The sequence below is a fragment of the Rhinoderma darwinii genome, chromosome 7 (assembly GCF_050947455.1).
Source record: "Rhinoderma darwinii isolate aRhiDar2 chromosome 7, aRhiDar2.hap1, whole genome shotgun sequence".
NCBI lineage: Eukaryota > Metazoa > Chordata > Amphibia > Anura > Rhinodermatidae > Rhinoderma > Rhinoderma darwinii.
In genome coordinates this window covers 27509483-27537306 of record NC_134693.1, presented here as the reverse complement: position 1 = coordinate 27537306, position 27824 = coordinate 27509483, and the positions used below count along the sequence as shown (strand labels likewise).

General features: G+C 43.2%; 1 protein-coding gene across 4 annotated transcripts in view; it reads left to right on the top strand.

The window, feature by feature from the left end:
• Positions 1–27824, top strand: part of RABGAP1L (RAB GTPase activating protein 1 like) — a 237701-nt gene that overhangs the window by 179377 nt on the left and 30500 nt on the right. For 2 of the 4 annotated variants that reach the window (XM_075833058.1, XM_075833057.1), the window contains exons 1-2: positions 6765–7334; positions 12170–12298. In XM_075833058.1, coding sequence (XP_075689173.1) covers positions 7167–7334; positions 12170–12298 — 297 coding nt within the window. In that variant the 5' untranslated portion in view covers positions 6765–7166. Of the gene's footprint in view, positions 1–6764; positions 7335–12169; positions 12299–27824 lie in introns of those variants that run through there. The other 2 variants (XM_075833054.1, XM_075833055.1) reach the window with 1 other exon arrangement.

The following is a 27824-nucleotide window of genomic DNA, read 5'->3' as shown; positions in this document are numbered from 1 at the left end:
AAAGTTCTGATGATAATATCTGGTCTGCACGATACCTAAGCACACAGAGCATGGCTCGCATCTTCTTCACCTTCAGGTGACTTTCATCTGTTGGTGGATATATATCTCTGCAGGTTTCGCTGAGGACGTTCGCGCTGCATCGTGCCCAATCTGTAAACTTAATGAATACTGTTGATTTATTTATTGTTTAGCTACTTCGCTCCTGGCCTTAAATAAATTACAAATGCAAAGTATGGAAAACTTGGCCGCCTCATCCTCCTTATTCAGCACTGTACCTTCCTGCATCAGTAGGTCCCATACTTACAATTAGCTAAGCTTATTTCCTCATCTGGAGCCTCTTAGACCCTGGGGGTATAGTTGTGTAATTGTGAGAGTAGGACTGAACCCCCTTCTGTTTTCAGCTGCTGAGGAAGGAGCACGTCTTCTCATCTGCATGTAATGTAATGACAGGAACCATATAGGAGTGTGGTCTTTCTGACCCCCAAACCCACCCCCACCCTGGGGTTTATAAAACATTGGGGGGGGGGGACAACTCCCCTCCTCTGTTCTCCCACAGTACCCCTTTCAGAATGGAACGGACGGGAAAATGCTGCTGAGTAACTTCATCAGCTGTGCCAGTTTACTCATTCATTTACATATAGGCATTGGCGCTGTCTATGGGGCAGCGGCTGCGGGGAATTGATTGTCTGAAGTTATGGGAGCATTGATCGCCATGACTAGTACAGGGATCACAGTAGCAACTTTAGCTTTTAGATCCTATTGAGGCAAAGATGTCATGCCTGAATATAGCTTTCAGCGCTGACATCAGATGGAAAGTGACTGTCACACTGAACAGTCTCTTTAAGTCATGAATTAGAGAGGACATGTCATCTCTTCTAAAATATCTGTTTTAGTATTACTTGTATTCCTCATGAAACAACAATTTTGGAGTATCTTTTTTTAGAACTCTACATTGTGCCATTCCTCTGTTATTCCTGCTGGAAATGTATGAATAAATTGTTTAAATATTCACCTTATTAATGGGTTGCTTCCCTACACCGTCTGGCAGTATCAACACTAAGTATAGCCAACGTATATCAATATTCCTGAAAAGACAAAGTACCAACTGTAACAGCAGTCACTACTCCATGCGTTCCTTCTATGACTAGGTTTGGTACCACCCTTAAAGGAATTTTCCTACAAACAGATGTATCCCCTATCCACAGGATAGGGGATACATGTGTGATCGCTGGGGGTCTGACCGCTGAGACCCCCAGCGATGAGGAGAACGGGGGACCTGAATTCCCCCGAAGTACTCCATGAGAATGGAGTTCTGGTGCGCATGCTTGGCCAGCACTCCATTCATTTCTATGGGACTTCCGGTACCGCTGTCTCCGGCATCTCCATAGAAATGGAGCTCTGATCGAGAATGTGCACCAGCGCTCCATTCTCATGGAGCACTTCGGGGGACTTTCGGTCCCCCATTCTCCTCATCGCTGGGGGTCTCCATGGTCGGAGCCCCAGCGATCACACATGTATCCCCTATCCTGTGGATAGGGGATACATCTGTTTGAGGGAAAACCCCTTTAAGGCAGGTATGAAACCTAGTCCTAGAATGTTTTATGGGAAAACTCCTTTAAAGAGGCTCTGTCACCAGATTTTGCAACCCCTATCTCCTATTGCAGCAGATCGGCGCTGCAATGTAGATAAGAGTAACGTTTTGTTTTTTTAAAAACGAGCATTTTTGGCCAAGTTATGACCATTTTTATATTTATGCAAATGAGGCTTTCTAAAGTACAACTGGGCGTGTTTAAAGTAAAAGTACAACTGGGCGTGTATTGTGTGCGTACATCTGGGAGTTTTTACTTCTTTTACTGGCTGGGCGTTGTGAATAGAAGTTTATGATGCTGACGAATCAGCATCATCCACTTCTCTTCGTTAACACCCAGCTTCTGGCAGTGCAGACACAGCCGTGTTCTCGAGAGATCACGCTGTGACGTCACTTCCCCAGGTCCTGCATCGTGTCGGACGAGCGACGACACATCGGCACCATAGGTTACAGTTGATTCTGCAGCAGCATCGGCGTTTGCAGGTAAGTCGATGTAGCTACTTACCTGCAAAAGCTGATGCTGCTGCTGAATCAACTGTAGCCTCTGGTGCTGATGTGTCCTCGCTCGTCCGACACGATGCAGGACCTGGGGCAGGAAGTGACGTCACAGCGTGATCTCTCGAGAACACGCTGTGTGTCTACACTGCCAGAAGCTGGGCGTTGTGAAGAGAAGTGGATGATGCTGATTCGTCAGAACGCCCAGCTAGTAATAGTAGTAAACACGCCCAGATGTACATACATAATACACGCCCAGTTGTACATAACTTTAAACACGCCCAGTTGTACTTTAGAAAGCCTCATTTACATAAATATAAAAATGGTCATAACTTGGCCAAAAATGCTCGTTTTTAAAAAAAAAACAAACGTTACTCTTATCTACATTGCAGCGCCGATCTGCTGCAATAGGAGATAGGGGTTGCAAAATCTGGTGACAGAGCCTCTTTAACTTTCAATGGAGCAAATAAAATTAGGACAGGATTGTGTGACTTATTTTATTGCATGATCATTTCATCTTCTGCTACCCTGCAAGACAAAGTGCCATTCAGAGTGATTCCTCCGATCCCACATTACACGCTCTCCTTCTCTCCGTGCGCTCCCAGTTCTATGATTGGATTACAGAAGCTCCAGGGTGCAGATATGACGGTGAACCAGGGTTGTATTCTTTTAGCATGGCTCCAAACTAGGTTGTGCATGTCAGTGCACCGAGCTGAGCAGGACGATAAATCACCTGGTCTAGTAATTTCTCCCTAGGAAATAGAAAACCTGGAAAGACATATATAAGATCATTGAGATCTGCACTGTCATAGCACACATGTGGCACTTGCAGAGTCCTGTAACCACTGAGTTGTTATATTACATGGTTATTTAGTTACACTTTTATACTATTTTTAATAAACCTAATAGTGACTACACAGAAGACAATGGTTTTTTTAAAATCTTTTTATTTGTATGCTGCAAGTTGAAAGAAAGTTTCCAGTTTGGTTAGGGGTACACCGTTAAAGCGGATCTGTCACTAGTTTAGTAATTCCCTATCTCCCAGCTAATCTAATAGGCGCTGTCACACTGATAATGATAGTGGAAATTGTGTCCCAAAATGCTGATTATTTTAAAAGTTTTGAGCTTTTTTCTAAATATGTAAATGAGCCTTTATTAGACAATTGGGAGGTAACATTAGCGATTCTCCTGAGGTGGAGCTCCCTGACAGCCTCTGACCTATCAGCATGAAGCTGCTTCACACAGCGTGAGAGACGGAGGCTGGAGGGAAGGGGGATCACTGCAGATAGCCATATCTCGGGATGTGGACCACCTGGTGGCATATGAAAGAGGAGATTATAATCTAATTTCATGACACCAGGATCGCAGTTCTAGATGTGAAACAACCGGAAATATCACCTGTTGAAAACACAGTCGGGAATGGAAGCTGTATACTATATGATCACCCTGTGTTGCTGGGCAGGGAAGGGGGAGAAGCTGTAAGCTGATTGGACAGCGTGATATAGAAAACATTACACCGCCGAGAGGGAAAATAAAGAGTCACCTCCTATTTGGCTATTAGAGCCACATTAACATATTTAGAAAAAAGTTCATAACTTCTAAAATAATAAATGTTTTTTAAAACAAATCACACTGTAGTTATCAGTGACAAAGCGCCTATTAGATTAGTTAGGAGATAGAGAATTAATAAACTGGTGACAGGTCTTCTTGAAGGGCCTTTTACACGAGGCAATAATCACCCGAACGATTGTTCGGATGAACATATGTTCCCCGATCATTGCCCCATGTTACCTTGTCAAGCGATTGAACGATAATTAGTTTTGTCATTGATCGCATCTTTTATGATGATATAAAAATTATAGTTTATCAGCAGCATATCCCCCCCCCCCCCGTCAAAGCCTCATTTGGCCAACAGCTATTCCTCCTGACTCCGCCATACACATGCACGCTTGGCTTGGCCGAGCGTTCATGTGTTCTCAATAGTGAGAAGGAGAAAGCCGCTGCCAAACTTCTCTGGCATCGGCTTATCTTCTTGCAAACAAAAGGAACAGGCATGTTAGAATCCTACATGCCCGACCCTTCAGGACACCACCATACACATTAGATAGTCGGCCAGTCCCACCAAAACCAGCAGGTTCAGCCTACATACATCTAATGCTTATGGCCACCTTACCATACGGTGCTCAAATAATACTAACCTACAGTCACCAAGTAACAGCTCCATGTGTGATTTAATAACAATAATTTACAATTTATATTAAAATCTCTAGTGGTCACAAAATGCTGCTGAGTCACTCCCTTTGCAGAGGTGGCTGATGCGCCATGAGCACAGGTCACATACCCGTAAGTCTGACCATGCTAACGTGTAGCGCTGACGGTCGTTATGGACAAAGTAGTCATGGAGACGAGCAGGGCGCTCTGTCTCCTACTGAAGAGTTCCGAGCAGCCGGCAGTATGGACTTTACGCAGTCCGTGCTGCTAATCGACGCAAAATCAGTAGCCCTAGTCATTTAGAAAACCGATTATAGGTCACACTACCCCACACTATATAAGTTTTACCTGAAAGTGGATGTACACATTAAGCTAAAAACATCATGTCGAACCTTTTCCAAAGCTTTTCTAAGTAGAAAAGTGGAGGAATTGTTTAATTGAAAAAAAAAAAAAAAAAGCTGCACTTTGCAGGACTGAAGTCACGCCAACTTTACCCAACTCGTATGTCCAAAAAAGTGGAACAAATCCTTCTTAAATATGGGGCTGTGTCTGAACACCATATTTTTCAATGTATTTACATGAGACAACTATCAAAAATATATTGATAAACCTCCCCATTTAACTCAAACTCCCCTGCTTCCCTTCACAAAGTACATACTAAAACTGTCTGCCTGCATCCACCGCAACGGGTTACTCAGTGCATATGAAAGTATACAGCTACCATTGAACTCAATAAAAGCTGTAAAAATCTCTATGCACTAAGCTCCCCCTAGTGGTGGCTGTAGGAAAATGCAATAATTCTATGTGGGGTAGCAGGAGGAGATCAGCGCCGGTCCCCTCCTCTCACCTCCCTGCCAGATAGCAGTGGCGTGGTCTGACTCTATGGGGCGTATACCACTGTGCTTATGTAATCAAATGCCACAGCAGCCAGATCTAAACGTAGGCAACACATTTTTGAGAAGGGAGCTTTAGCATCATATAGAACCGCGTTTGAGGCCAGAGCTACACCTAGACTTTTTGTAGCACTACTAAATGATTTTAACTATTGATCTACAGCCATACTTCCCAACCATCCTGGATCCAGCGGGACAGTTCCAGATTCCGGTCGGTGTACGGCTGTCCTGGGCAGCCGATTGTATGTTCTGGTTTCAACTGTATCTGCGTCCTCAGGTCGCAGATACAGTTGAATCCAATGGTCAAGCAGGGAGCTATCAGCTCCCTGCTCCACCATTCACTATGTAGCGCCAGCCATGAGCAGCTCGACACAGACAGGTGCGATACAGTGATGTCATTGCGCCTGTCTGCACTGAGCCACTCAAACCACAGACCGGAGGAGCAGAGGGATCTCCTCCAATTGTCGTGGGAATGGGGTTAGGCGAGTATTTAATTTTTAATTAGGCACTATTGGGGCATTATACTGTGTGGGGGCAGCTTTGGTTTATTATACTGTATGGGACATCTGTGGTGGCATTATACTGTATGGGGCAGCTATGGGGGCTTTATACTGGGTGGAGACAGCTATGGGGCATTATACTGTGTGGTGGCAGCTATGGGGGCATTATACTGGGTGGGGACAGCTATGGGGCATTATACTGTATGGGCCAGCTATGGGGGCATTATACTGGGTGGGGACAGCTATAGGAGCATTATACTCTGGGGAGGCACTAAGGGAACATGATACTGTGTGGGCTGAACTGGATGTGTATGGGTGGGGATTGGGTGGGCTTAGAGGCGGGGCTTAACCGGGGAAAAATTGCTGTGGCGCACTTAGCGCGTGGCATCTGCTGTCCCTTTTTGTAATACTTGAAAGTTGGGAGGTAAGCTACAGCTGCAGTCCAAATGAATACTTTAGGTTGCATGCAATCTTGAGGACTGCGTCACTTAAGAGTTAAAATTAGTCAGTAGCGCTACAAAAAGTCCTATACTTCTGTGTCATTCTCACTTCTTTTAGCTTGATGGTGAATCTTAAGTGTGACACCAGGGGGAGCCCTTGTATTAGTTCCCACTGTTCTGCCATGTCTGTGTCAGGGATATACCTAGTGGCTCCCTGAACTCCCCACCCGAGCCCTGAAATGATCTGGAGATACTGCAAAACCGTTATCAGAGGCATAAACTACAAGCCGCTCGTTTTCCAGGATACCACAACTTTGTATAATGCCGCTCTCTAAATGATTGCACTGGAGTACAATGTAGGATATTTTCTATTTTATTTTTTTAAATTACAATGTAATTGACATTAATGTAGGAGCCACTTCCTATAAAATAATTCTGTGTCAATAACTGTGGGATAAAAATAAGAGGTGAGGGATGGCATGAGCTGAGACGGGGAAGGTGGAGAAAAAGGGTGGGGGGGTGATAAGGGATCGGGGGTTTCTATTGGTTTATGATTACAGCATCCTTTAGAAGCATCCTCCCTCCTTCCAGGCTCATTCACCTCCCTTCTTCCCTCCTTCATTACTGATTCATGATGAGAGGCTGTAGCAGCAGCGTCTGTGGATGCAGTGATCTCATCGCTCGCTCCTGCAGCTCCAGCCAAGCACACACTTACAGAAGCCGGGCCCTGATCCTTCCCCTGCACTCACTGCCGGCTCCTGCCCTCTCAGAGATGCTGCTGTTTTTATTTCTAGATTAATTGGTGCCTTTATGTTTATTATAGATCCATTCCTAGGTTTTTCTACACACATGTTACGCTTCGTAATGGATGTCTGGTTGTGTCCCTCCTAAGGATACTTCCATATGCAGTGAAGCAGACTGGCACTACCATGTTCTAGATGCCCAGCGCTGACATTCTATATGCAACACCACGCCATTTCACTTGCTAGCGTTCCTTCTTCAGCTTCTTAAAAGTAGGGGGGTTTCTTTAAAGACCCCCATGGAGGAAAGGATTCCTTCTTTTGAATCGCCATCCCCCAAGCTTTCCCCTCCTGTCAAAAAGTCCCAGGATATTCAGGATGAGAAGAACTTTGTCAACGAGTACGCCTGTCGCGTCCTGGAGCTTCTGGGCATGGGGCATCGTTTGTTTGTACCCCGACTTCTGGCGGTGAGAGACTTGTTGCATCGTCATTTTTTTTTTTTTTTGCCCGGGGGGAAGCCGGGTCTGCATGTTTTCATTCTGCATGACTTTGTTGTATGTCACCAGCTTTTTCTGAGCACTCTTCTGCGTGCCAAACCAGTGACCCAGCCCTGTCCACTGTCTGTCCTCTCCAACTGTTGCCCTGTGGCCATTAACCGATAAATGATGTATTTCCTCATTGGAATGGATTGAGATATGTATTAGGAGGGGTGAGAAGGCCTAGGGGGCTCATACAATTTATAAGTCTTATTCAGTACTCTGTCCTAAATGTCTGTAACCAAAATAACCATAAAAATCACCGGCGAGAAGAGCGAATCCTAGTTGGCCCTGACGTCATTTTTTTAATCATTCATTGGCCTGTCGCCTGGCATTCCTATGCTAATGCTGAGATTCCCATTTGAAGGGTTTCTGAGGACAAGAGCTGTCCTTAAAGGGGTTGTCCAGGATTATAAAAGCATGGTGGCTTTCTTCTAAAAAATAGCACCAAACCTGTCCACAGGTTGTGAATTGTCTTGCAGTTCCTCATTCACTTCAATAGAGCTGAGCTGCAATACCAAACACAACCCATGGACCGGTGTGGTGCTGTTTTTGGAAGAAAGTAGCCATGTTTTTCTAACCCTGGGCAATCACTTTATTGATACTCTGATCTGGTGAGTTGGTTTATCACCAGTGATACCAGAATAATCCATACCTGCTATTCAGCTTGCGAAATTCTGCTGAGCTATGTATTGGGTCTGGCTCATTTTACACCCATTTTATCTTTACATATGTGACTTATCTGGCCCGCCAAGTAATAACTATAAATGTGTTTTAAAAAAACTGACATTAAAATAAAACAAGAAAATATATCGTTTTGGCACCTAATGGTCAGGAGCGTCCTCTGGTCTGGTCAGAAAAGTCCTAAATCTGTGAAAATGCCCAAAATGATTAGATAAATAAAGAAGCAGGAGCTCAACAATAGGAAGCAACAGAATAAAGTTTAAAAGAGCTATAGATTACCTTTGGACGGCCGGCAATGAATGTGCAAATATCATATCATAGTCATGTCATCTTCATATTATATACAATGGTCCCAATATTCCGCCAATCTCACAATAATTAGTCCTATAAATGCCAGATTAAGGGAAATAAAGTGAAGCTCCAGTTTGGAGCCCCTTCAAAGTTTATTTACTTGTAATAGAAGTCATCCTGATCACCTGGAGGTATTATCAACAGAATAAAGGTGACGTTTATGGCAGCCTGAGTGGTCACAGTGGCAGTAGGGTCCTGGCAGGAATTATGAAAGCCTCTCTAAACAGTTGACAGAGTACAAGCTGCAGTATGTGACTGGAAATTTGGGAAAACCTGTAGCGGGATTCCTTTAAGGGGTTGTTAGAGAATATATTTTCATATACCCTATTGGGGAATTCAGAACTAATAGAGTGGGGTCCCCTGTTCAGGATCCTCATCTCAGCCAGAGTGGTTACAAATAGCAGGACCTGTCCGGTCCTACACTACACAGACAACTCATTGCTTTAAACTCATTTCTACATCACTGTGTAATGCTCAATTTCCCCTGTGGTGGCACCGCAGGATATTTGAATTCTTGCTACCAGATTTCCCTACAGATTATTACTGATCACCGGGATTCCCTGCTGACACTTTGTGATCTGCTTATGGTCATGGGACACTTTAAACAAGAATGTATTGTTTAAAGCAGACAACCCCTTTAAAGGGGCTTTCCACGTTCGGGAAGAAAGGAGGGGAAATGCCATGAAACAATTAGAGCCATTTCTCACCTGACCGATCCCACGAAACTCCTGCGCAGCCACTCCAGTGCACCCTGCCACTCTTTGTTGACAGTGCTGCAGCGATGACATTCCTTTATACCCAGGTGATGACTGCAGCCAATCACTTGCCTCAGTGATCTTGTGCCGTATACCACTGAGGTTAGTGATTGGCTGCAGCAATCATACGGGTATACGTGCATTTCATCAATGCAACACTGTCACCAAAGAGCGACTGGGTGCACCGGATCATCTGCGCTCGAACGCTGGTTGATCTGTCAGGTAAGTAATGGCTCTTTTATTGTTTTATGGCCACCCCACCCCCCCCCCCCTACCTTTTTTTCCAAACTCGGAAAAACCCTTGGAGGAGAGAATTCTTTCTTTTGCCCGATTAGCCTCCAAGCTTCCCCTTCTGTCAAAAAGTCAGAGGACCCCACAGAGCCTCCCTGAACACTTAGATGACAGAGTATATGGCCGGAGATTTAATTAACTTGTATTGTCAAAATTGCTCCGTCCTGTTAAGGGAATAATTCAATGGTGCTGTGTAAAATCCAAAAGGTGCCTTAGGCCTCGTTCACATTAGTGTCTGGTTCCATTAGACCTTTCCGTCGGAGGAACCCATGAACGGAAAGACAAACCGAAACCATAGCTTCCGTCTGCATTACCATTGTTTTAAATTGTAATTCTTCCGTTGTAATTGGTTTCCGGCTGTTTTCGTTCATGGGTTTCCCTGACGGAAAGGTCTGACAGAGCCTATGAACAGAACCCCGACGCAGATGTGAACGAAGCCTTACAAGCATGAGAATCATATGATTTAAAACACATTTTATCAATTACCTTCAAAAATATAGCCAATATTGAATCCAATAGTCTGGAAAGTCTTAAAGTAGCTCAAAACTGCAACATAATCCGGAATCTCTCGAGCTCCGAAATGGAAAACTGAGCCGAAAGAGACTCCTTTAATTAAGGAACAAGGTGATATTTTATATTTTATGCTAGCATTTTATTTTAGACTTTAGTCTTTCCTGAGGATCGCTAATCTATGTCAATCATTACAGGAACCAAATGCAATAAAGGATGTTTTTGTTGTATTATTTTGCATTATAAGTTTTGAGGCTTTGTTCACACAGGGAACTTTGACTGGATGTAAAAAACACCACAAGTATCGCATGCTTTTTGTTTTAGTACTATGTTATTTTGCAGGTATTTATCTAGAGAATAAACGAACGCTTATGACAGAAAGGGGCATACGGTTGCGTATGTCACCTATTGACTCCCATTGTAAAATAACGTATAATGTGCGGTATCCTGTTTTGTGAGATTTCTTTATATTGAAATACACAGTCGACTACGCATTTCAATACAGCTAAAAAAAAAAAAAGGATACGGACACATACCACCTGCATTTATGCCTAAAGCACATTCTTTTGGCAAATGTCAGAACCATAAAACTCTATAGACATGTTCATTGTATACGTCGGGAGCTTTTTGGCGGGCAGTGTGAACACAGTCCTGTTTCAATAACATATCCTGTTCTATGTGGTCAGAACTTTAAATTCCCCATTTACCCTGTGGAAAGTCAGTGAAAGATAAATGGCTGGCCCACATTAACCCAATGATTTTACAACTTCTATTACTTCTACTACAAATAGTTTTAGACACTTTAGTCAATCAATCCATATTCCCTCCATATGAATGAATGGCTAAAATAAAATAGAAACAAATGTTCCTTCAGAAGCTGCTTCTTTAGAAAAAAAAATTCTAGTTTCACAGACACTGCAAATCTATACACCGCAACAATGTAAATAAGATCATACAAGATATTTATTCAGAAAAACATGTTTTGGAAGAAATGTTTTAAAGAAAATACAGGAGATATATTTGGTGATCTCTTTTGACAATGGACAATTATTGTATATTTGACATTTTATTAAAAATATATAAAAAAATTATTTAAATGGGTAGTTCCAACAGGCATTGATGGCATATCCGCATGTATATTCCATATATGTGTTTTATATGTGGGTCCCACTTATATTGAGAATCAAGGACCCGATGGGGCGACTGCCACATCCAGGCGGAGGATGAATGTCTATTAATGTCTGTCAGAGTTATAGAAACAGTTTCCGTAATTACCATAGAATTGAATAGAGCGAACCGCGCAACCACCTATCCATTTATACTCCTGCCTGGATGCAGCAGCAACCTCACCAGGCAAGACAAGGGTCGAGGTGGGACCTATATCTATCAAACATTTATGGCAAATCCTGCATTTTTTCTATTATTTTTTTTGCTTCGGATTGTATTTGAGCTTCTATAAAGGGGTTGTCTCACAACAACAACCCTGATTATATGCTATCTGTAAGGGCTGCTCCCCCTCTGGCAGGTCCATGCATTACATGGGAGGCCATAAACTTTGCCGATGCAGGGAAATGTATAGCCAGACACCGCTTCAGCTGTGATCGCCGGGGTTAGAGAAGCTGGACCCGCAGCAATCAGCTGATCGCCCAGCCGGCTACCATTCTGCTTTGAAAGAGACGTCCCATAAGCTATATGTAAAAACTACTTTAAAGACAAGACATTAGTAGATAGCTCATTAGTACCAGTGTCCTTTTAAGAAAAGGTCCACTCCTGTGCTTCAGTAGTTCACTATTGACGTACAGTAGGAACATGGGCCTCGAGGATTTCTACCCAAAAAATAAAAAATGGCCATATATTTGTTTATCAGAAATTATGCTAATGGAGTTTGTTTTACTTACAGAGATTTTTCAATTTTTCGATTCAATTATGGCAATTTTTGAGAAAATGACAATAGGAACTTTATCCATTTTGATTGTCACTTTCGAATTACTTACTAAAAATCTGATGGTAAAATTGTCAAGTATTAGCAGGTTTGAGTGAAACTAGAGCATCCTAGTCAAATACTAATACCAATATGTCTAATTTCCAGACGTAAATGTGTTGGCAGATGCTAAAATGTTACTGGTCCTTAGTCTTTTACTCAATAATTAATTGTGCTTGTTTTTTTGATTATAGACTTCTAAGGAAGACCTCCTACAAGCTGATTTTGAAGGAGCATTAAAGTTTTTCCGGGTCCAGTTGCCAAAACGTTACAGAGCTGAGGAGAATGCTCGGAGACTGATGGAGCAGGCCTGTAACATCAAGGTAAAGAACGGGCTTCTTATTTTATTTTTTAGAAACGGCCACTATCAATTTTTAAATGTAGTTTTAGAGTGAGCACTAAAATATTTTCTGTATATCTCTTACTTTATTGTTCTGTATTTACCATATTATTATGGTTAGCTCTTTTAATTTTTGGGGAAAGTGAAATCCAGTGGAACTCCCTTAACCGTTCCTATCTCATATTACATTACATCATGATGTCAGGCCCTGCTGCTACACATAGAGACACTTTCTTATTCTTTTTGGGCCATTATCAGTGCTAAGCAGAGAGAAGTAGTAGTCTACTGTAAAAAGTAGTTATGATCTTTGAGCTGTTGACATCATCCAGACATCAGGCCAAGAACTAAATCATGTAGGGGATCAGAAATGCTTTGGTATTATTAGAACAGATTTTCCAGCTTGTTGTAAAATCCCTTTGGAATGATGGCGTCCTTCCCTTTTATCCGCGAAAAGGGAAGGATCAGATTTACTGTGATGGGTGTTAGAGCTGGTAGATGCTTCATGATAAGGGCAAACTTACAGAAGTCCCATGACCAGCGAGGGCCAATAGCTCCTTCGTCAGTCACAACAGTAGACCTTTATGGCATATCCCTTAGATATGCACTAAATGTCTGATAGGTTGGGGGTCCCACCATTGTGAACTCCATCTGTCAGAGAACAGGGTCCCATTATGTCTTTTAGCATGGAGGAACCTGTCTGGGGTTGAAAGGTGGAGGTGTGTCGACCGCACTTGTGTGCAGCACTCTCCATTATCCATTCATGGATTATCCATTATAATACAATATGTTAACCCAACCCAATTGTATCATAGCTCTAGTGGTTAGTAAAGACCCCATAAACTTTAATGCCCAGGGGCTAAGATCACTCTAATTTTCCCTGCCTCAAGATCTTGGGTATCGGTAAAGGTGGCCATGCACGTTAGATGTATGTTGGTTGAACCTGCCGATTTTGGCGGGACCGACGACCATCTAATGTGTACGGCAGTGTCTCGACTTGCTCCCAACGACAGATGTCGGGGGAAGGGAAAGGTCAGGCATGTTGGATTGCAACTTGTCCGTTCCTTTGGTTTTCAAGGAGAAGACTTCACTGGCAGTGACTATACTCCTCCGTAATGAAAAACATGCCCGCTGGGCCAAGACGAGCGTGCATGTGTATGGGGGAGTCATGAGGAATAGCTGTCTACCGAATGATCATTCGGCCGACAGCTATCTGAAATCTATGGTCAGCTATAGACATCTCACCGTGTACAGCAGGATTTAGACAGCCAAGTTGACAGTCGTTTGTGTAATGTGGCAATGGTCCAAAAATATCTCCTGCCTTTTATCGTGTAAGTAATCAGAAACAATGAACAATCACAGGACATTTTTTGTGTGCATCACATAATAGTCATACAAAATAGTTTACTACCTGTTTACTAGCTATGTCTTCACCTTTATTTGCTTAGATTATCAGATTAATTGTACCTTGAATAGCTAGGCATGAAATGGTCTCCCAAAAGCCATGGAGTCAGACTTCTGGATCAGTGGAGTAGAAATATGGATGGAGATATGGCAGCCATACAAATTGGAATTACCTGCTTAGAAACAAGCAATCGTCTTTAGAAGTCTGCATATCTTCACAGGAATGGGTGACATCTCCAAAAGTCACAGCAGAAATCTTACATTTAGGATTTAAATTAATAAAAAATTTTTTTAATTGTACAATTTCTGCACATGCATATGAAAACCTTGTTTCTGGCCCATTTGGTTCTGGCCCATTTGGTCTTCTTATGGTAATAATAATCTCACTATTAATATCTGTCGAGCAGATTTATCAGTTTTCTGGCATAAATTCATAAAAAATTGCTTTTTTATGCCGATAAATCTGGTAAATGCTGCAATGTGTGAATGACTGGCTCATCGATTGAAACTGTGTGCAAGTCCTAATACATCTCCCCCATTGTCCTAATCAGAAAATCTTAAAGGGGTTCTCAACTTTTGAATATCACATTTTGTTACAAAGTTCCGCTTAAGGATAAGATGATCACAGGGTGTCTGCTGGGTCCCCAAAAGATCATCAGTGATTTGCGGGGGAACTAGCAGCACATGTTATGCTATTTAAGTGAGTAAAGCTAGCCATACACATTGAAGGGGTTGTCTAGTTTAGAAAAATAATTTTTAAATATCCTTTTAGGTTATTCTAAGTTAATAGATGATGACACTCATCTATTAGAGCAACGACAAAGAGTTGCTCTCATTCTGAAGAACTTGGCATGTCTAGGAATTAAATGGACAACCCGTGATTCTTTATTTCACCTGTGGTGGTGCTGCAGTAGAATTGAACACTTGCTGCCAGGTTTCCCCACAGATTACAGCTGATCGCTAGGGGTCCCATCAGCGGGGCACCCTGTGGTCAGCTTATATTGGTGGGACTATTCTAATGAAAAGGCTTTGTCAAAAGCAGAGAACCCCATTAAAGTCCTCAGTCTAAACAATATCAGTAGGTCTATTATTCGCGTGACCTATAACCGGATTTAGAGGGCCAGGACACGTCAGTCTTCATTGTTGGCCACGCACCACATAAAGTTCACAGATAATTTGGATGATAAAATAAGTTAATCATTTATAGTATCTGTCATGGAGTGTGGGTTATCAGCTACATTGGAAAATCTTCTGTGCTTATGGCTGTTCTCACTAAAGGCCCTTTTACCCCGGTTGACACTCGGCCGGTGCAGCAAGCGCCGATCAACGAAACATCGTTGATCGGCGCTCGTTTGATCCTGTCACGCGGAGCTATGGATGGGGACGAGCAGTCGTTACTCCTTTCACTCGTCCCCATACATTATTATCATTTCGGCAGTGCGTCTCCCTGTTTACACAGGAGATGTGCTGCCGACAACGATAATAATTTACTTTTTTTTAAAACGATACGAACAGCGGATGAACGTTTGCTCATTCATCTACTGATCGCAGCCCTTTTTACACAGGGCAATTATCGGCAACGAGCGTTCTATGAATGTTGATAATTGCCCAGTGTAAATCCCCATATAAATTACAATCTGTCATTTCTTATTTGGGTATAATTGCATTGTTTTCATCGAAGAAGTTTAGCAGTACATGTTTGAAAACAATTGCTCTTTATTTTCTTCTGTGTTTGCGGCTTACTGCTCCAGGCAAGACACAGGTACGATCAGCGACTGCAGCTCAGCAGCATTGTTTCTTGAGAATCTAAAGATGCCCATGAACGTTGGCTGAACCAGCCAACGATTTTATGTGTATGGGGTGTCTCTACTCTCCCCCCAACGGCAGTTGCCGGGGAAAAAAAGGAACGGGCATGTTGGATTTTAATAAGCCCTATCCTTTGTTCTCACGGGAAATAAGCCGCTGCCAAAGGTGGCTAGCAGTGGCTTATTCCCCTCTCCCCATTGATTACACATTCACACTCGGCCATGGAGGAAGGGAAGGCATTAGGAATAGCTGTCAGTCGACCGCTATGTGAGGTGTATGGCCACCTTAAGGGTATATTCACACAGGGCGCATACGCTGCTTAAAAGCACACAGCGTATCCGCCCTGGAGCCCGTAGGGAATTCCTGCAGAAAATCAGCACCAAATTGTGGTGCAGTTTTTTTTACCAGAATGTCCACTGCGGAAAACTGCACTGGGAGAAAAAAAAAAGAATAGTTACCTCCGGCGTCTTGATATCATGACGCTCTGATGAAACGTCATGCCAGCAGGTCGGATGAAGAAACACAGAATTCTGGGTAAGTATAAGATAATTTTTTTCTGAGTTGCGTTTTTTTTCGGTGGATTTGCTGCTTTTCCATTGCAAAAAAACGCAACATCTGCTATTTGTTGCAGGTTTTACCTCCCCATTGAATTCAATGGGGAAAACCCGCAAGAAAAAAAGCAGCGATTACGCAAAAACAATTGACATGCTGGAGATTAAAAAAACGCGATGCAGGTTAATTTTTGAGCGTCTTTTTCCGTTAATCATTTACGCAGTTCAAATCGTATCAACTCTGCTGCTACTGTAAAATCCACTCTCTATCTCATAAGAACCTTGGTCTGCTGCTTTGTCCCTCTCCATCAGGGGTGGGGAAAAAAAATTCTGCCAAGGGCCATTTGGATATTTATCAAATCATTTGCGGGCCATACAAAATTATCAACTTAAAAATGAGCCTGCTATATTTGGTCAAACATTTAATTAACTCTCCCCTAATGTGATGGCTGGAACTGCTTCTCTTTGGTGAGGTGTGTGATGTTGGCCGGTGTTGATATTGTTGCTCCTGCATCGGTCAGTCTGGAGCGCAGTCTACTCTTTGCAATGGTAAGTTGTGAAAAAAACTTGCAGCAGGACGACTTACTTAAAGGGGTTTTCCCATCAGAGACATTTATGACATATCCACAGGATATGTCAGATAGTCCCACCTCTGGGACCCCTAAACTCTGTTCTACCTCTCTCTGTTCCGGCTGATTTCCAACCATGAAGAAGAAAACAGCGTAGCTCACTGAGATGCGCTGTTTCCGTAACTCCCATAGTAGTGAATGGCAGTTACGGAAGAAGCAAAGCATTCGAGTTACGCTGTTTCCGTAACTACTATTCAGTTCAGTGGCGTAACTACCGCCGTAGCAGCAGTAGCGGCTGCTACGGGGCCCGCGGCATGAGGGGGCCCGTGTCGCCCGCCGGCACAGGCCCCCACCATGGCCGGAGGCTCCGCTAGCAGCCGCTATGGCTACTACAGCGGGACACCACTGAACACGACTACGGCAGAGCAGGGAGGTATCTCCCCACTCTGCCATTAACTGGTTCCCGACCGCTGGCTGTATTTTTACGGCCTGCGGTCAGGGTCCTTAAAGCCCGAGCCATAGACTTTCTACGGCTCGGGTTTTAACTTGCTGCCCGCGCGAACGGGCAGCTGAATGTCTGGTCTCCGGCTGTCAGTGACTGCCGGGGACCCTTTCGCTGCTTCTGTCTTCTCTGATCACTTGTACACAGCGCTGAATGCGCGCTGTGTACAGGAATAGAGACAGCAGCAGCGGCGCGGTCTCTATTCCTCCCGGTGATCATGTGACTGGTCACATGATAGCCGGGTGCCGTTAGTGGCAGGCTGCTGCTGGGTCTTACTAGACCCGGCACAGCCCTATTAGTGACAATCGTCACTATGAGAGGGCTGATTTCCCCTGTAACTGGGGCTGCTGTGCAGCTCCAGTTACAGGGGAAAAACATGGTGTAAAAGAAAGAAAAAAAATATATAAAGTTCCCCAAAGGTGGTCTTTGACCTTTGGGGGACAGACCATAGTAATAAAAAAATAATAAAGTAAAGTGCAAAAAAATTTAATTAATAAATACACATAAAATACCCACCCCCAAAAAAAAAACGTTCCCCCCTGCCAATCATTGTTGTAACGCTAGCGCTGACCCAATTACCCTAATATAGACATGTAATATATAAAAATTTACGGTAGACAATGACGATCACAAATAAAAGGTCTATTTTAGGGTAAAACTATGTTATTACCCAAAAAATATAGCTGAAACGTAAAAAAGCTTATTTTTTTACTATTATTTTCAAACTTTATGAATAAAAATTCTAAAATAGCAAAAAAGGTGTGTATAAAAACGATAAAAAATGAAACCTGCATTGTCTACGGAAAAAACGTAGCAAAAATCACGTCGTTAGCCCAACAAATAAAAAAGTTATAGCCATTTAACTAACACGTGCTAAAAATGGCTAAACGGTGTCTGGTCCTGAAGGCGCAAAATAGAGCAAAAGACATGTATCCCCCCCCCCCCCTCTCCACAGGACATGTATCCCCTCTCCACAGGACATGTATCCCCTCTCCACAGGACATGTATCCCCTCTCCACAGGACATGTATCCCCTCTCCACAGGACATGTATCCCCTCTCCACAGGACATGTATCCCCTCTCCACAGGACACGTATCCCCCTCTCCACAGGACATGTATCCCCTCTCCACAGGACATGTATCCCCTCTCCACAGGATATACACAGGACAGGGGATACATGTGTGATCGCTGGCATTGACAAGGGGGAACGGGGGACTGAAAGTCCCCTGAAGTTCTCCATCACAAACCTCGGACTTCCGGGGTCTGTGTCGGCAGCTCCGTAGAAATGAATGGAGCATCGGTCGTGCTTGTGCGCATGCGTGACCAGCGCTCCTTTCATTTTTATTGAGCTGCGCAGACGCCGGAAGTCAGAGGTTTGTCATGGTGAAGTTCAGGGGACTTTCAGTCCCCCGTCCTCCCTATCGCTGCCAGCGATCACTCATGTATCCCCTATCCTGTGGAGATCCTGTGGAGAGGGGATACATGTATTTTGTAGGACACACTGTAGGTCGCATTTTTTTGGTAGGGGGGACGCTGTATGGCGTTCCCTACAGGGGGGGGGAACGCTGTATGGCGTTCCCCACAGGGGGGGTGGCTGTATGGCGTTCCCTACAGGGGGAGAGCTGTATGGCGTTCCCTACAGGGGGGGGGGCTGTATGCCGTTCTCTACAGGGGGGGGGCTGTATGGCGTTCTCTACAGGGGGGGCTGTATGGCGTTCTCTACAGGGGGATGTATGGCGCTATCTACAGAGGGGGGGGCTGTATAGCGTTCTCTACAGGGGGGGGGGCTGTATGGCGTTCTCTACAGGGGGGGCTGTATGGCGTTCTCTACAGGGGGATGTATGGCGCTATCTACAGAGGGGGGGCTGTATGGCGTTATCTACAGGGGGGGGGCTGTAAAAAAGGCACTATCTACAAGAGGGGGTTGTGTGACACCCAGGGGAGGGGGGGCCCAGTCAAAAGTTTGCTATGGGGCCCAGTCTTTCCTAGTTACGCCCCTGATTCAGTTCTATGGGACTAATGGAAACAGCGTAGCTCAGCAAGCTACGCTGTTTTGTTCTTCATGGTTGGAAGTCAGCCAAAACATAGAGAGGTAGAACGGGGTTAAGGGGGACCGGTTCTAGAAATAGGTGCGGGTACCAGAGGTGGGACCCGCATCTATCTGACATTTAAGACCTATTCTGAGGCTATATCATAAATGTCCTTGTTGGGAAAAAAAACTATAGTCACCTGACTGCACTTCATGCTTTTAGGACAAGTCCTATCCCATGTCTACACTACAGCTAAGTTTCTAAATTTTAGGTCAGGAGCAGGAGGAGGGCGATGGAGCCAAGTACTGAGTATGCGGCGGTCTGAGTGAGGAGGTCTTCAATGCGTGCCGGCCCTGGAGTGGACCAGTCCGGTCACCTGACCTCAAGTGACTGACTCAGGTATGTAGAGAGGACTGGTCCACTCTTGGGCCGGCATGCAACAGTGAGTGAGCAGGGCAGATAGAGCTAAGGAGGGAATGACACGGCGGTCACAGTGTGGTCGGGGCATGCTGTGTACGGGAGTGGACCAGTCCAGTCACCGGACCTCACTGTGCCGACCCGGGAGTGGACCAGTCCGGTCACCTGACCTCACGTCACTGACTCAGGTCAGGTAACCGGACTGATCCACTCTCGGGCTCCAACGCACCGACCTCACTCAGACCACCGCCATACTTGAGCCAAGTAGCGAATGACGCTGCGGCAGCGCGGTCTGAGTGAGGTCCGGCCGGACCAAATTATCTTGCAGGCCTTATACGGCCCGCGGGCTGGACGGTCCCCACCCCTGCTATACATGAGTAACACTGCAACTCTGCTTGCTCAGATTGTCCGCTGTGTAGGCTCTCCTGTATATAAACTTGAAGCACCAGTTAAAAAAAAAATTGTAAATGCCCCACATATACTAAGGCAATAGGGTATTCTTCTTTGTTAACAAGCCTGAGCCTTGCAAGCATTTTTTTTTTTCTTTAATATTCTATTTGCCCTTGAAAAGTGTTACAGCTCGGTGTAGAAGAAGCAAAGGAAATCTGAGTGCTGATGAAAAATGAACAGTGAGTTCTATCTGCGGACATAAAGCGTGTTATGAAGTGTTTCCTTGACGTAGTACAAAGGCAAAGTCTGCACTGACTTCTCCCTGCTTTGCCTTGTGTTCATCTGTGTTCTTCTGATATCTGGTTTTTATTGTGCCCATCAGATAAAAACATTCCGAGTGACAGGGAAGAACTGCAGCTGGCATCGGGGATCTATATTACTGGACCTTCGCTTACAAATACCACATTTGCATAATAAATGCAGCACAGAATTGTTGCAAATGGCTAAAACAGTGATGAAAAATGATCATTTATTTATAAAGCAGGATTATTTTCTGTAGTTCTTTACATAGCATAGCATTGGTAGAATACAAAAGAAAGTATGATACAGACAAGTCAAAACAGAGTTTACGAGATACATTAGGCAGGAACCCTCCCCGTAGGAGCTTACAATCTATAAAGTAGCGTCCAGGTGCTTAATTTTTACTCATCACTAAGGTTGATGTCCTAACTTCTTTCTACGGTAGTACCAACAGATTTCAGTGTGTGGACCTCCTGTCATGTCATCGTCTCTTATAAAACCATATTCTGAGTGAAGCCCACAACTATATCTATTGCTACAGGACCCAGAGGCAGAGGAGACCTATTCAGGTGCTGGAATAATGATGCTCAGGAGAAGTAACAATTCTTTCTGCCTGCAGTCACCACTAGGTGGAGCACCTAACATGGGGATTTATACAGATAGTATTTAGTTTAATAGGAGATATAATCTGAAAGCAGTGAGCTTCCCCTTGTGGCAGATGTAGGCAGCCAGAATATTATCATTGAACAACTATGGCTGTGTATAGGGAAGGAGGGGATTTAAAGCTCTTTATCAGAAAAATGGAACTCCGACCCCTATTAAAACATATAATAAAGTTCATCAGCACAGAATTTTGTACCAATTTAGATGACATAAAATCTAATTAAATGTACATGTTATTTCTTTACTGCCCTAGACCGCCGCAGATAGTAACAGTCCTCCAGAAATGTTAGGTGTCAATTGTAAGCAACCGAAGACCGCCAAGGATATTAGGTATTAATCGTAACCACAGATATTGCTGTGACTCCTTTATCACCCTAGAACACCAGAGCTATTCGGAATAAACCCCTAAACCTCTCTAGACCAATAAGGATTTTACCAAAAATATTATTACTCACCCCTAAACCGCCCTATAAATAAAATCGTCAGGTGTTACATGTAGAATGCTGGTAAAGTGTGTATACTGGTAGCATTTTTCCATCTTCGCAGTGAGCCCTAACAAATTTAGAACACCCCCTTCTGTAGTTCAGCATAATTTTTTTGGGCGCTCAGAAACCTGCTTTGCTGTTGACATATCTGAAGATATATATTATTTTTTGTGAAATTTCCCTTTAAATTTGATTGTTCTGATTTTGGCCACATCTGTGTATTATACTGTTCTAAAATTAAAAATGTAACTGCAAAAAGCATTACCGGATATAAACAGAATAAAAAAAATACGGGCACGATCTTTTTCGAGGACATTTAAGTAAAACGAAACCCAGATCCTAAGTAAAACCACTTTGCGTTGCTTAGCTACCAATTTTATTTCAAAAATAAAGAACATAATTTATTATGTTTGTGTTTGGAATGTCTTTTGCTGACATATCCCTCCATGTTTCATTAAACTGCAGTACAGCTTTGTGACCATAGGTGGCAGTACTTTTCCAGTACTGATCCTGGAAACACTAGCTGAACTTAGTTTACACCCCATTATAATCGAAATGATAGATTGCAACAAAATTGGGGTTTCAGAGGAAGAAACGAAGTATACGGATATGGTAAATGCTGGAGAATTTATTGACCACACAAGCAATTAAGTTTAAAGGTTATGGAAACCTTTTAATGTTTTTTTGTTTTTTTCTTTATTAAATCAATGTATTTTTTTATTCTAAGCACTTTTTTAATTGACTGTTATTAACATTTGTTTTTACTTTTTTCGATACATCTATGTATCCTGTATACATAAAAGTTGTATCATTCTCTCTCTGCCGATTCCATCAGTTAAGCTGAACTGACGCTTGGCTGATAGCGGGTCCTGCGTGTCTCTGACTCACAGGATCCAGCTAGTCTCTATCTCATTTAAGGATCGATCACATCGAAGTTATGATCTTAGATGTGATCGATATTAGCTGGATCCTGTGTCAATCTTTGAATGTTTTTTTATTTTAATTTTGGTAAATTAATGGATTTTTATATTCTAAGCCCTTTTGTAATGGATTGTTATTAAATCTTTTTTTCCTTTTCACGCTTCAGCTTCTATGTATCCTGTATATAAAAAAGCTGTATCGTTCTTTCTCAGACGATTCCGTCAGTTCAACTGATAGCGCGTCCTGTGTATGTTTAACACAGTATCCCCATAATATCGATCACATCTAAGTTATCAACTAAAATGTGATCAATATTAGGGGGATCCTGTGTGTCAGGGACACGCAGACACACTCTCAGTCGAGCCGTTAGTTCAGCTGAACTGACGGAATCGGCTGAGAGAGAACAATACAGTTTCTATGTATATACGATACAAACGACCAGTATCATAAAGAGTAAGAAAAAAATGTCATAAGTCAATTAAAAAAGTGCTTAGAATAAAAAAAACATTGATTTAATAATAATAGATAAAAATCAAAACATTTGAAGACCCAGTTTACTTTGCTAGTCCACCCATGCAATTCCTCTCCCTGCTCCTTCTCCCCATCAGCAGACACTGTCAGCATATTTTTTTTAATTATGTGAGGTTCGGGCGGCCATGGGCTCCCTGGGACCCCAGTTTTGGTCCCCGGGTGGGCGCCCGAACCGCCCTTATGATGATCCGCCACTGTATATATTGAGTTGTGCCAAATGTATAATTCTGCTTACAGCGTTGTGATAAATTTAGCGCAGTTTCCACCTGTCTAGTACAGTTTAAAACTGTCCAACTTTTTCAACACTATTAAGACATCTGCCCCAATATATTTTTTGCTGTTGGAATATTCAACCTGAATCATGTTACGTGCAGATAGATCCAAGGATCAGAACAAGTTTTCAATAAAATATCCTTTTAATGGTAGCACCTGCATAGCCCCCGTAGAAAGTTGGAGAAAAATTGTCCTACAAATAGAGTAGAATTCTATCAAAGACGAATTTTAGCATAAACGCAGATTAACGTTACTATTACTATCATTCATATATAGTCTATTATCTTTAGCTGCTTTATTTACGAACCATCAGTAGTAACCCAAGGAGCTAGAATACTATAAAATGTAGAATTAAGCACTTTTGGTAATTTGAGGGTGAATAGATATGTAAATGATTTCTACAGATCTAAAAAAAAAACAACCTGGATCTTATTGTTAATACCACCAGTTTCAACTACCCCACCTTGAAACTCCCTGATCTGGGATAGAGAATATAAAGCTTTGTGGATAGCAGGTTAGCATAGTATCCGCATATTTAGGATGCGACAAACAGGCCCAGCAACATATATGACCCTCGAGGGCCCGATTTTCCATACACCTTCGGGAGGAAGCTATTTTCCAGGTTGGCCCCTAGAGGGCAGAGTTGGACAGTCTCCTTTATATATAAACCAGACACAATAAGGCTGAAGGTTCACTGAAAGAGGTGCCCCGATCATTGTGTCCAATTATTAACATTTACTTTACCTATGCTACATAGCTATATTGTTGTTGTTGTTGTTGTTGTTTTTTGATTTCTTAATCTGCTTAGATTTCAATATCAAAGAGACATGTAAAAAAAAAAAATACTTTCATGTCGCTTCTTATGAATATCCGTACAATTTGAATTTATTAGCGTTTCCAAAGGTAATTTTTTATTATACTGTCTATGGGTGCTATATTTATGTGCATATTCAGTATAGTTTTGTGTCATTCTCAACATGCTGTTCTCCAAAGTATAGAGGTTTCAAAGTACCACATTTTCCTTTGTGTGCTTGCAAAGAGGATGAGCACCTGGACCATTATGTTCTCTTGACTGATGTAGTTTTAATATTGTAGGGTACAACCGTAAATTATAAGCTGCAGAGGTTATTAGAAGAAGAATGGATTTAAGGCGACCCTTCGGTTCACACTAAAAATTTTACTATACATGCAGACAGGGCCGGCCATAGAATAGATGGGGCCCCCGTGCAAAATTTTTTTTCGGCGCCCCACCCCATCATACAAAATATGTCCCATAAAAAAGTGTGATGCCCCCACACAGTAGAATGCCCTATATAGTGCCCCCACACAGTATAATGTCCCGTAAGTGCACCCACAAAGTATATTGACCCCCACACAGTATAATGTCCCGTAAGTGCACCCACAAAGTATATTGACCCCCACACAGTATAATGCCGCTTTAGTGCCCCATTAGTATAATAATAATTAATATCATATATTATAATCCCTTTAAGGACACAGTATTTTGTCCTCTGTGTGCCCACACAGAATAATGCCCCCTAAGTGCCACACACAGTATATTGCCCCCTGTAGTGCCCCTACACATTATGATGTCCCCTTCACACAGTATAATGCCGCCTTTAGTGCCCGCCCACAGTATAATGCCCCTTTTAGTGCCCACACACAGTATAATGTCTCCAAAGTAGATTGTGCCGCACACTCCCCTTGTAGATAGTGCCATACAGCCCCCCCCACCTCCCTCTTGTAGATAGTGCCATACAGCCCCCAAACAAATAAACCAATAAAATTATACTCACCTGGGCCCCGTTTCCGCAACGAACGGAACTGCTTTATAACGCCGACAGGATCCTTGCATAGGCAGACGTGAACCAGTGTGTCATCACGCCAGTCTGCGCAGGGATACTGTCCCTGCGCGATAGACTGCAGCCCGAACAGCCTGCCACATAGTAAATGGCAGAGCAGGTAGATACTTCCCTGATCTGCCATTAGGACGCATGCCATACAGCCCCCACCAAACCCCTAGTGTCCCCCCCAAACAAAGCAAGCCCAAAAATTATACTCACCTAGGCCCCTTTCTCTTATCTTCCATTAGGACGCAGATACTATTGAATGTATCGTCGCTACCGCTGTAGCTGTCATAGGGGCTACTAGCGGTGCCCCCTCACACCGCGTGCCCTGTAGCAGCCGGTATGGGTTGTGTAAACAAGCCCCGATCAACGAGACCGCTCATTGATCAGGGAGATGCGCTGCCGACAACGATAATAATTTTCATTTTTAAAACGATACAATCAGCAGATGAACGAGCGTTTGCCCGATAAATGGTCTCCAACAATGCGTAGTTGGCGGGGGAATATGCAGCGTCAATTGGGGGCAGTCCGGTAACAGAGGCTATCGTACGGCGCTGGAAGCTGCTCCTCCAAAAGTTCATACTAAATGTGTCAGAAATCTTTTATTTTTCAAAGCATTTCTTTCATTCAGCTCAGTAAGCATCTGTGTCACTCTTGCAAAATGATTATTGTACAAGTGCACATTTCAGTAATTTTTTTACACTGAGGCAGATGGACGGAATTTGTGCGGGAAAAATAAATAAATATTATTGAAGTATTTCTTCTAGGGCAGAATATGGTGCCTCTATGGGTACAGAATACCACACCATAAAGGGTTCCGTACATGCATGAGCCCTTAGCGACTACTTGCACATGCGAGCTGCCGTCTTACGTCACGTGCGCATTATATGTTTAGGAGAGCGGTGCCGGTGTGTTTCCTCTTCACGTTTTATATATTTGTAATATTCTTCAAAAGAAAATAACATGTCATTCTGCACTAAAACGTTTTTCTTTTTTTCTTTCGTTTTTTATGGATGCGAGATCCTCTTTTCATAAGATCAGTTGATATGTATAGAAAACCTATTTTATCTCGGTTAATCGATATCACCTCCCTGGAGAATTCAATTTAAGATGAACCTCTGAGCCATTTTTCTTTCATATTACAAGACTACAAAGCCGGCATAGACTACGATCATCTGACTTTTGCGAGATTTCACATCTGACAGACCACCAACCCCCTTCTTCCTCTCCCTTTTTTTGCGAGCTGTGGCTTTAAGGAAATGGTGATCAGTAACACTACGTGCTTCTCTCCCCTCCCCCAGCCCGGATCACAGAATGCCATTTTTTTCTATCATTAACCAAGCAGAATGCTTATAATATACTGCAGGTCCTGCTTGTTTGTGAAGAACGTGTCCCCAGCTGCTTGTTGCTGGGCATCAAACCGACAAGCCAAGGGGAATAGTAGGAGGCAGCATCTCCTGCAACAGGTGCCATGCTCTCTTTGTGCATCTCATGAATAGCCACCGGGCTCCGCAAGAGGCTTGTGCCGGGAACATCTTTCTGAGGACCCGGTGACAGGATTTTTCTCATTTTACTGGCCCTGCTGCCGGTGACCGAACCTCTCGTCCTGTGGGAGGGAGCAGCCTCTCCCAATGAGATAAGGACAGCAGACAGGTGCTTTCTGCTTTCGTTATATCCTGGTCACACTACACACCTCCGCCTGAATTCGGTCTTCGCTGCTTGTCACTAAATAATCTGAAAGGATCTCGGTGTCGTCTTGTTAAGGGCGAGGCAGCAGCTCCAGCTGGAGACCAGCACCCAACCAGTTAACCTGCTAATCTCCGGGATGTGATCAAATATTTCATTTCCAACCTATTAGATGTCTCCGTGTTATCAGGATGGCAACAAAATATCTTCCTGTTCTCCGCCTGCACAAACTATGGAGATTACCTCCGCCGCTGCTACATTGTACGTTGTTCTCCTCGCTGCTGTTTTAGCAGCCCATTGACATGCAAACGATCGTCATGACTCAGTGCAAATATTGGACCTGAGCTCCAGGAAAGCAACACTGAGGAAACCAGAAGAAGGATGAACGTGCAGAGAAAGTGAAAATGTCATCCTGTTTGTGCCGCAAATTAAGGAAACCGGAGAGATTTTGTGTAAGAGTCGCGGGGCTTTTGGGGATCTCCTTGAACGTTGATGTCCACTATCTACTTTGAGATTTTCTTTTGGACGGCCTTTAACTTATACACTGATCTCATGGACGTTTTATGATCACATTGTGCCCAGTTGTCTTTATGTCCAACAAATGTAAATATTTTTTTTTAGCATTTATTGGTAAACTTTTTGAAAACTTTTGGGAACTAAAAAAAAAAAAAATGCATTACATTTTTATTTGTGTGTTTTCTCCTTTTTTGCTTGATCACCTCGGATGTCAAGTGGCAATGACCTGCTGATTGTATGCTATTGTTAACATCTTGGTACTATTTTGCAGAGGTTGCAGTGTCTGTTATGTTTTTGTTACAAACCTGTTTTCCTTAGTACAAAAATTGAGTGCAAAGAACAAGCTGATGTAGCAATCCAAGACTTTCCAGACATTTTTTGAATATTTTCATGGTCCTAAGCTCCCTCCTTCACTAATACTCCTCAGCATTGTGGAGACTGATTCATGATTTGTGTTCAGTATGTGTGTTGGTTACTGGTATCACTTATCATCATCCTGTAACACATCAGACACAAGTACGAATGACTTCTACCCCTCTGTAAACCTGAAGACCTTTCATAAAGATGAGAAGATACTTTCTTGACCTGCAAATTTGACGCTCAAGCATTTAAAGGTCAATG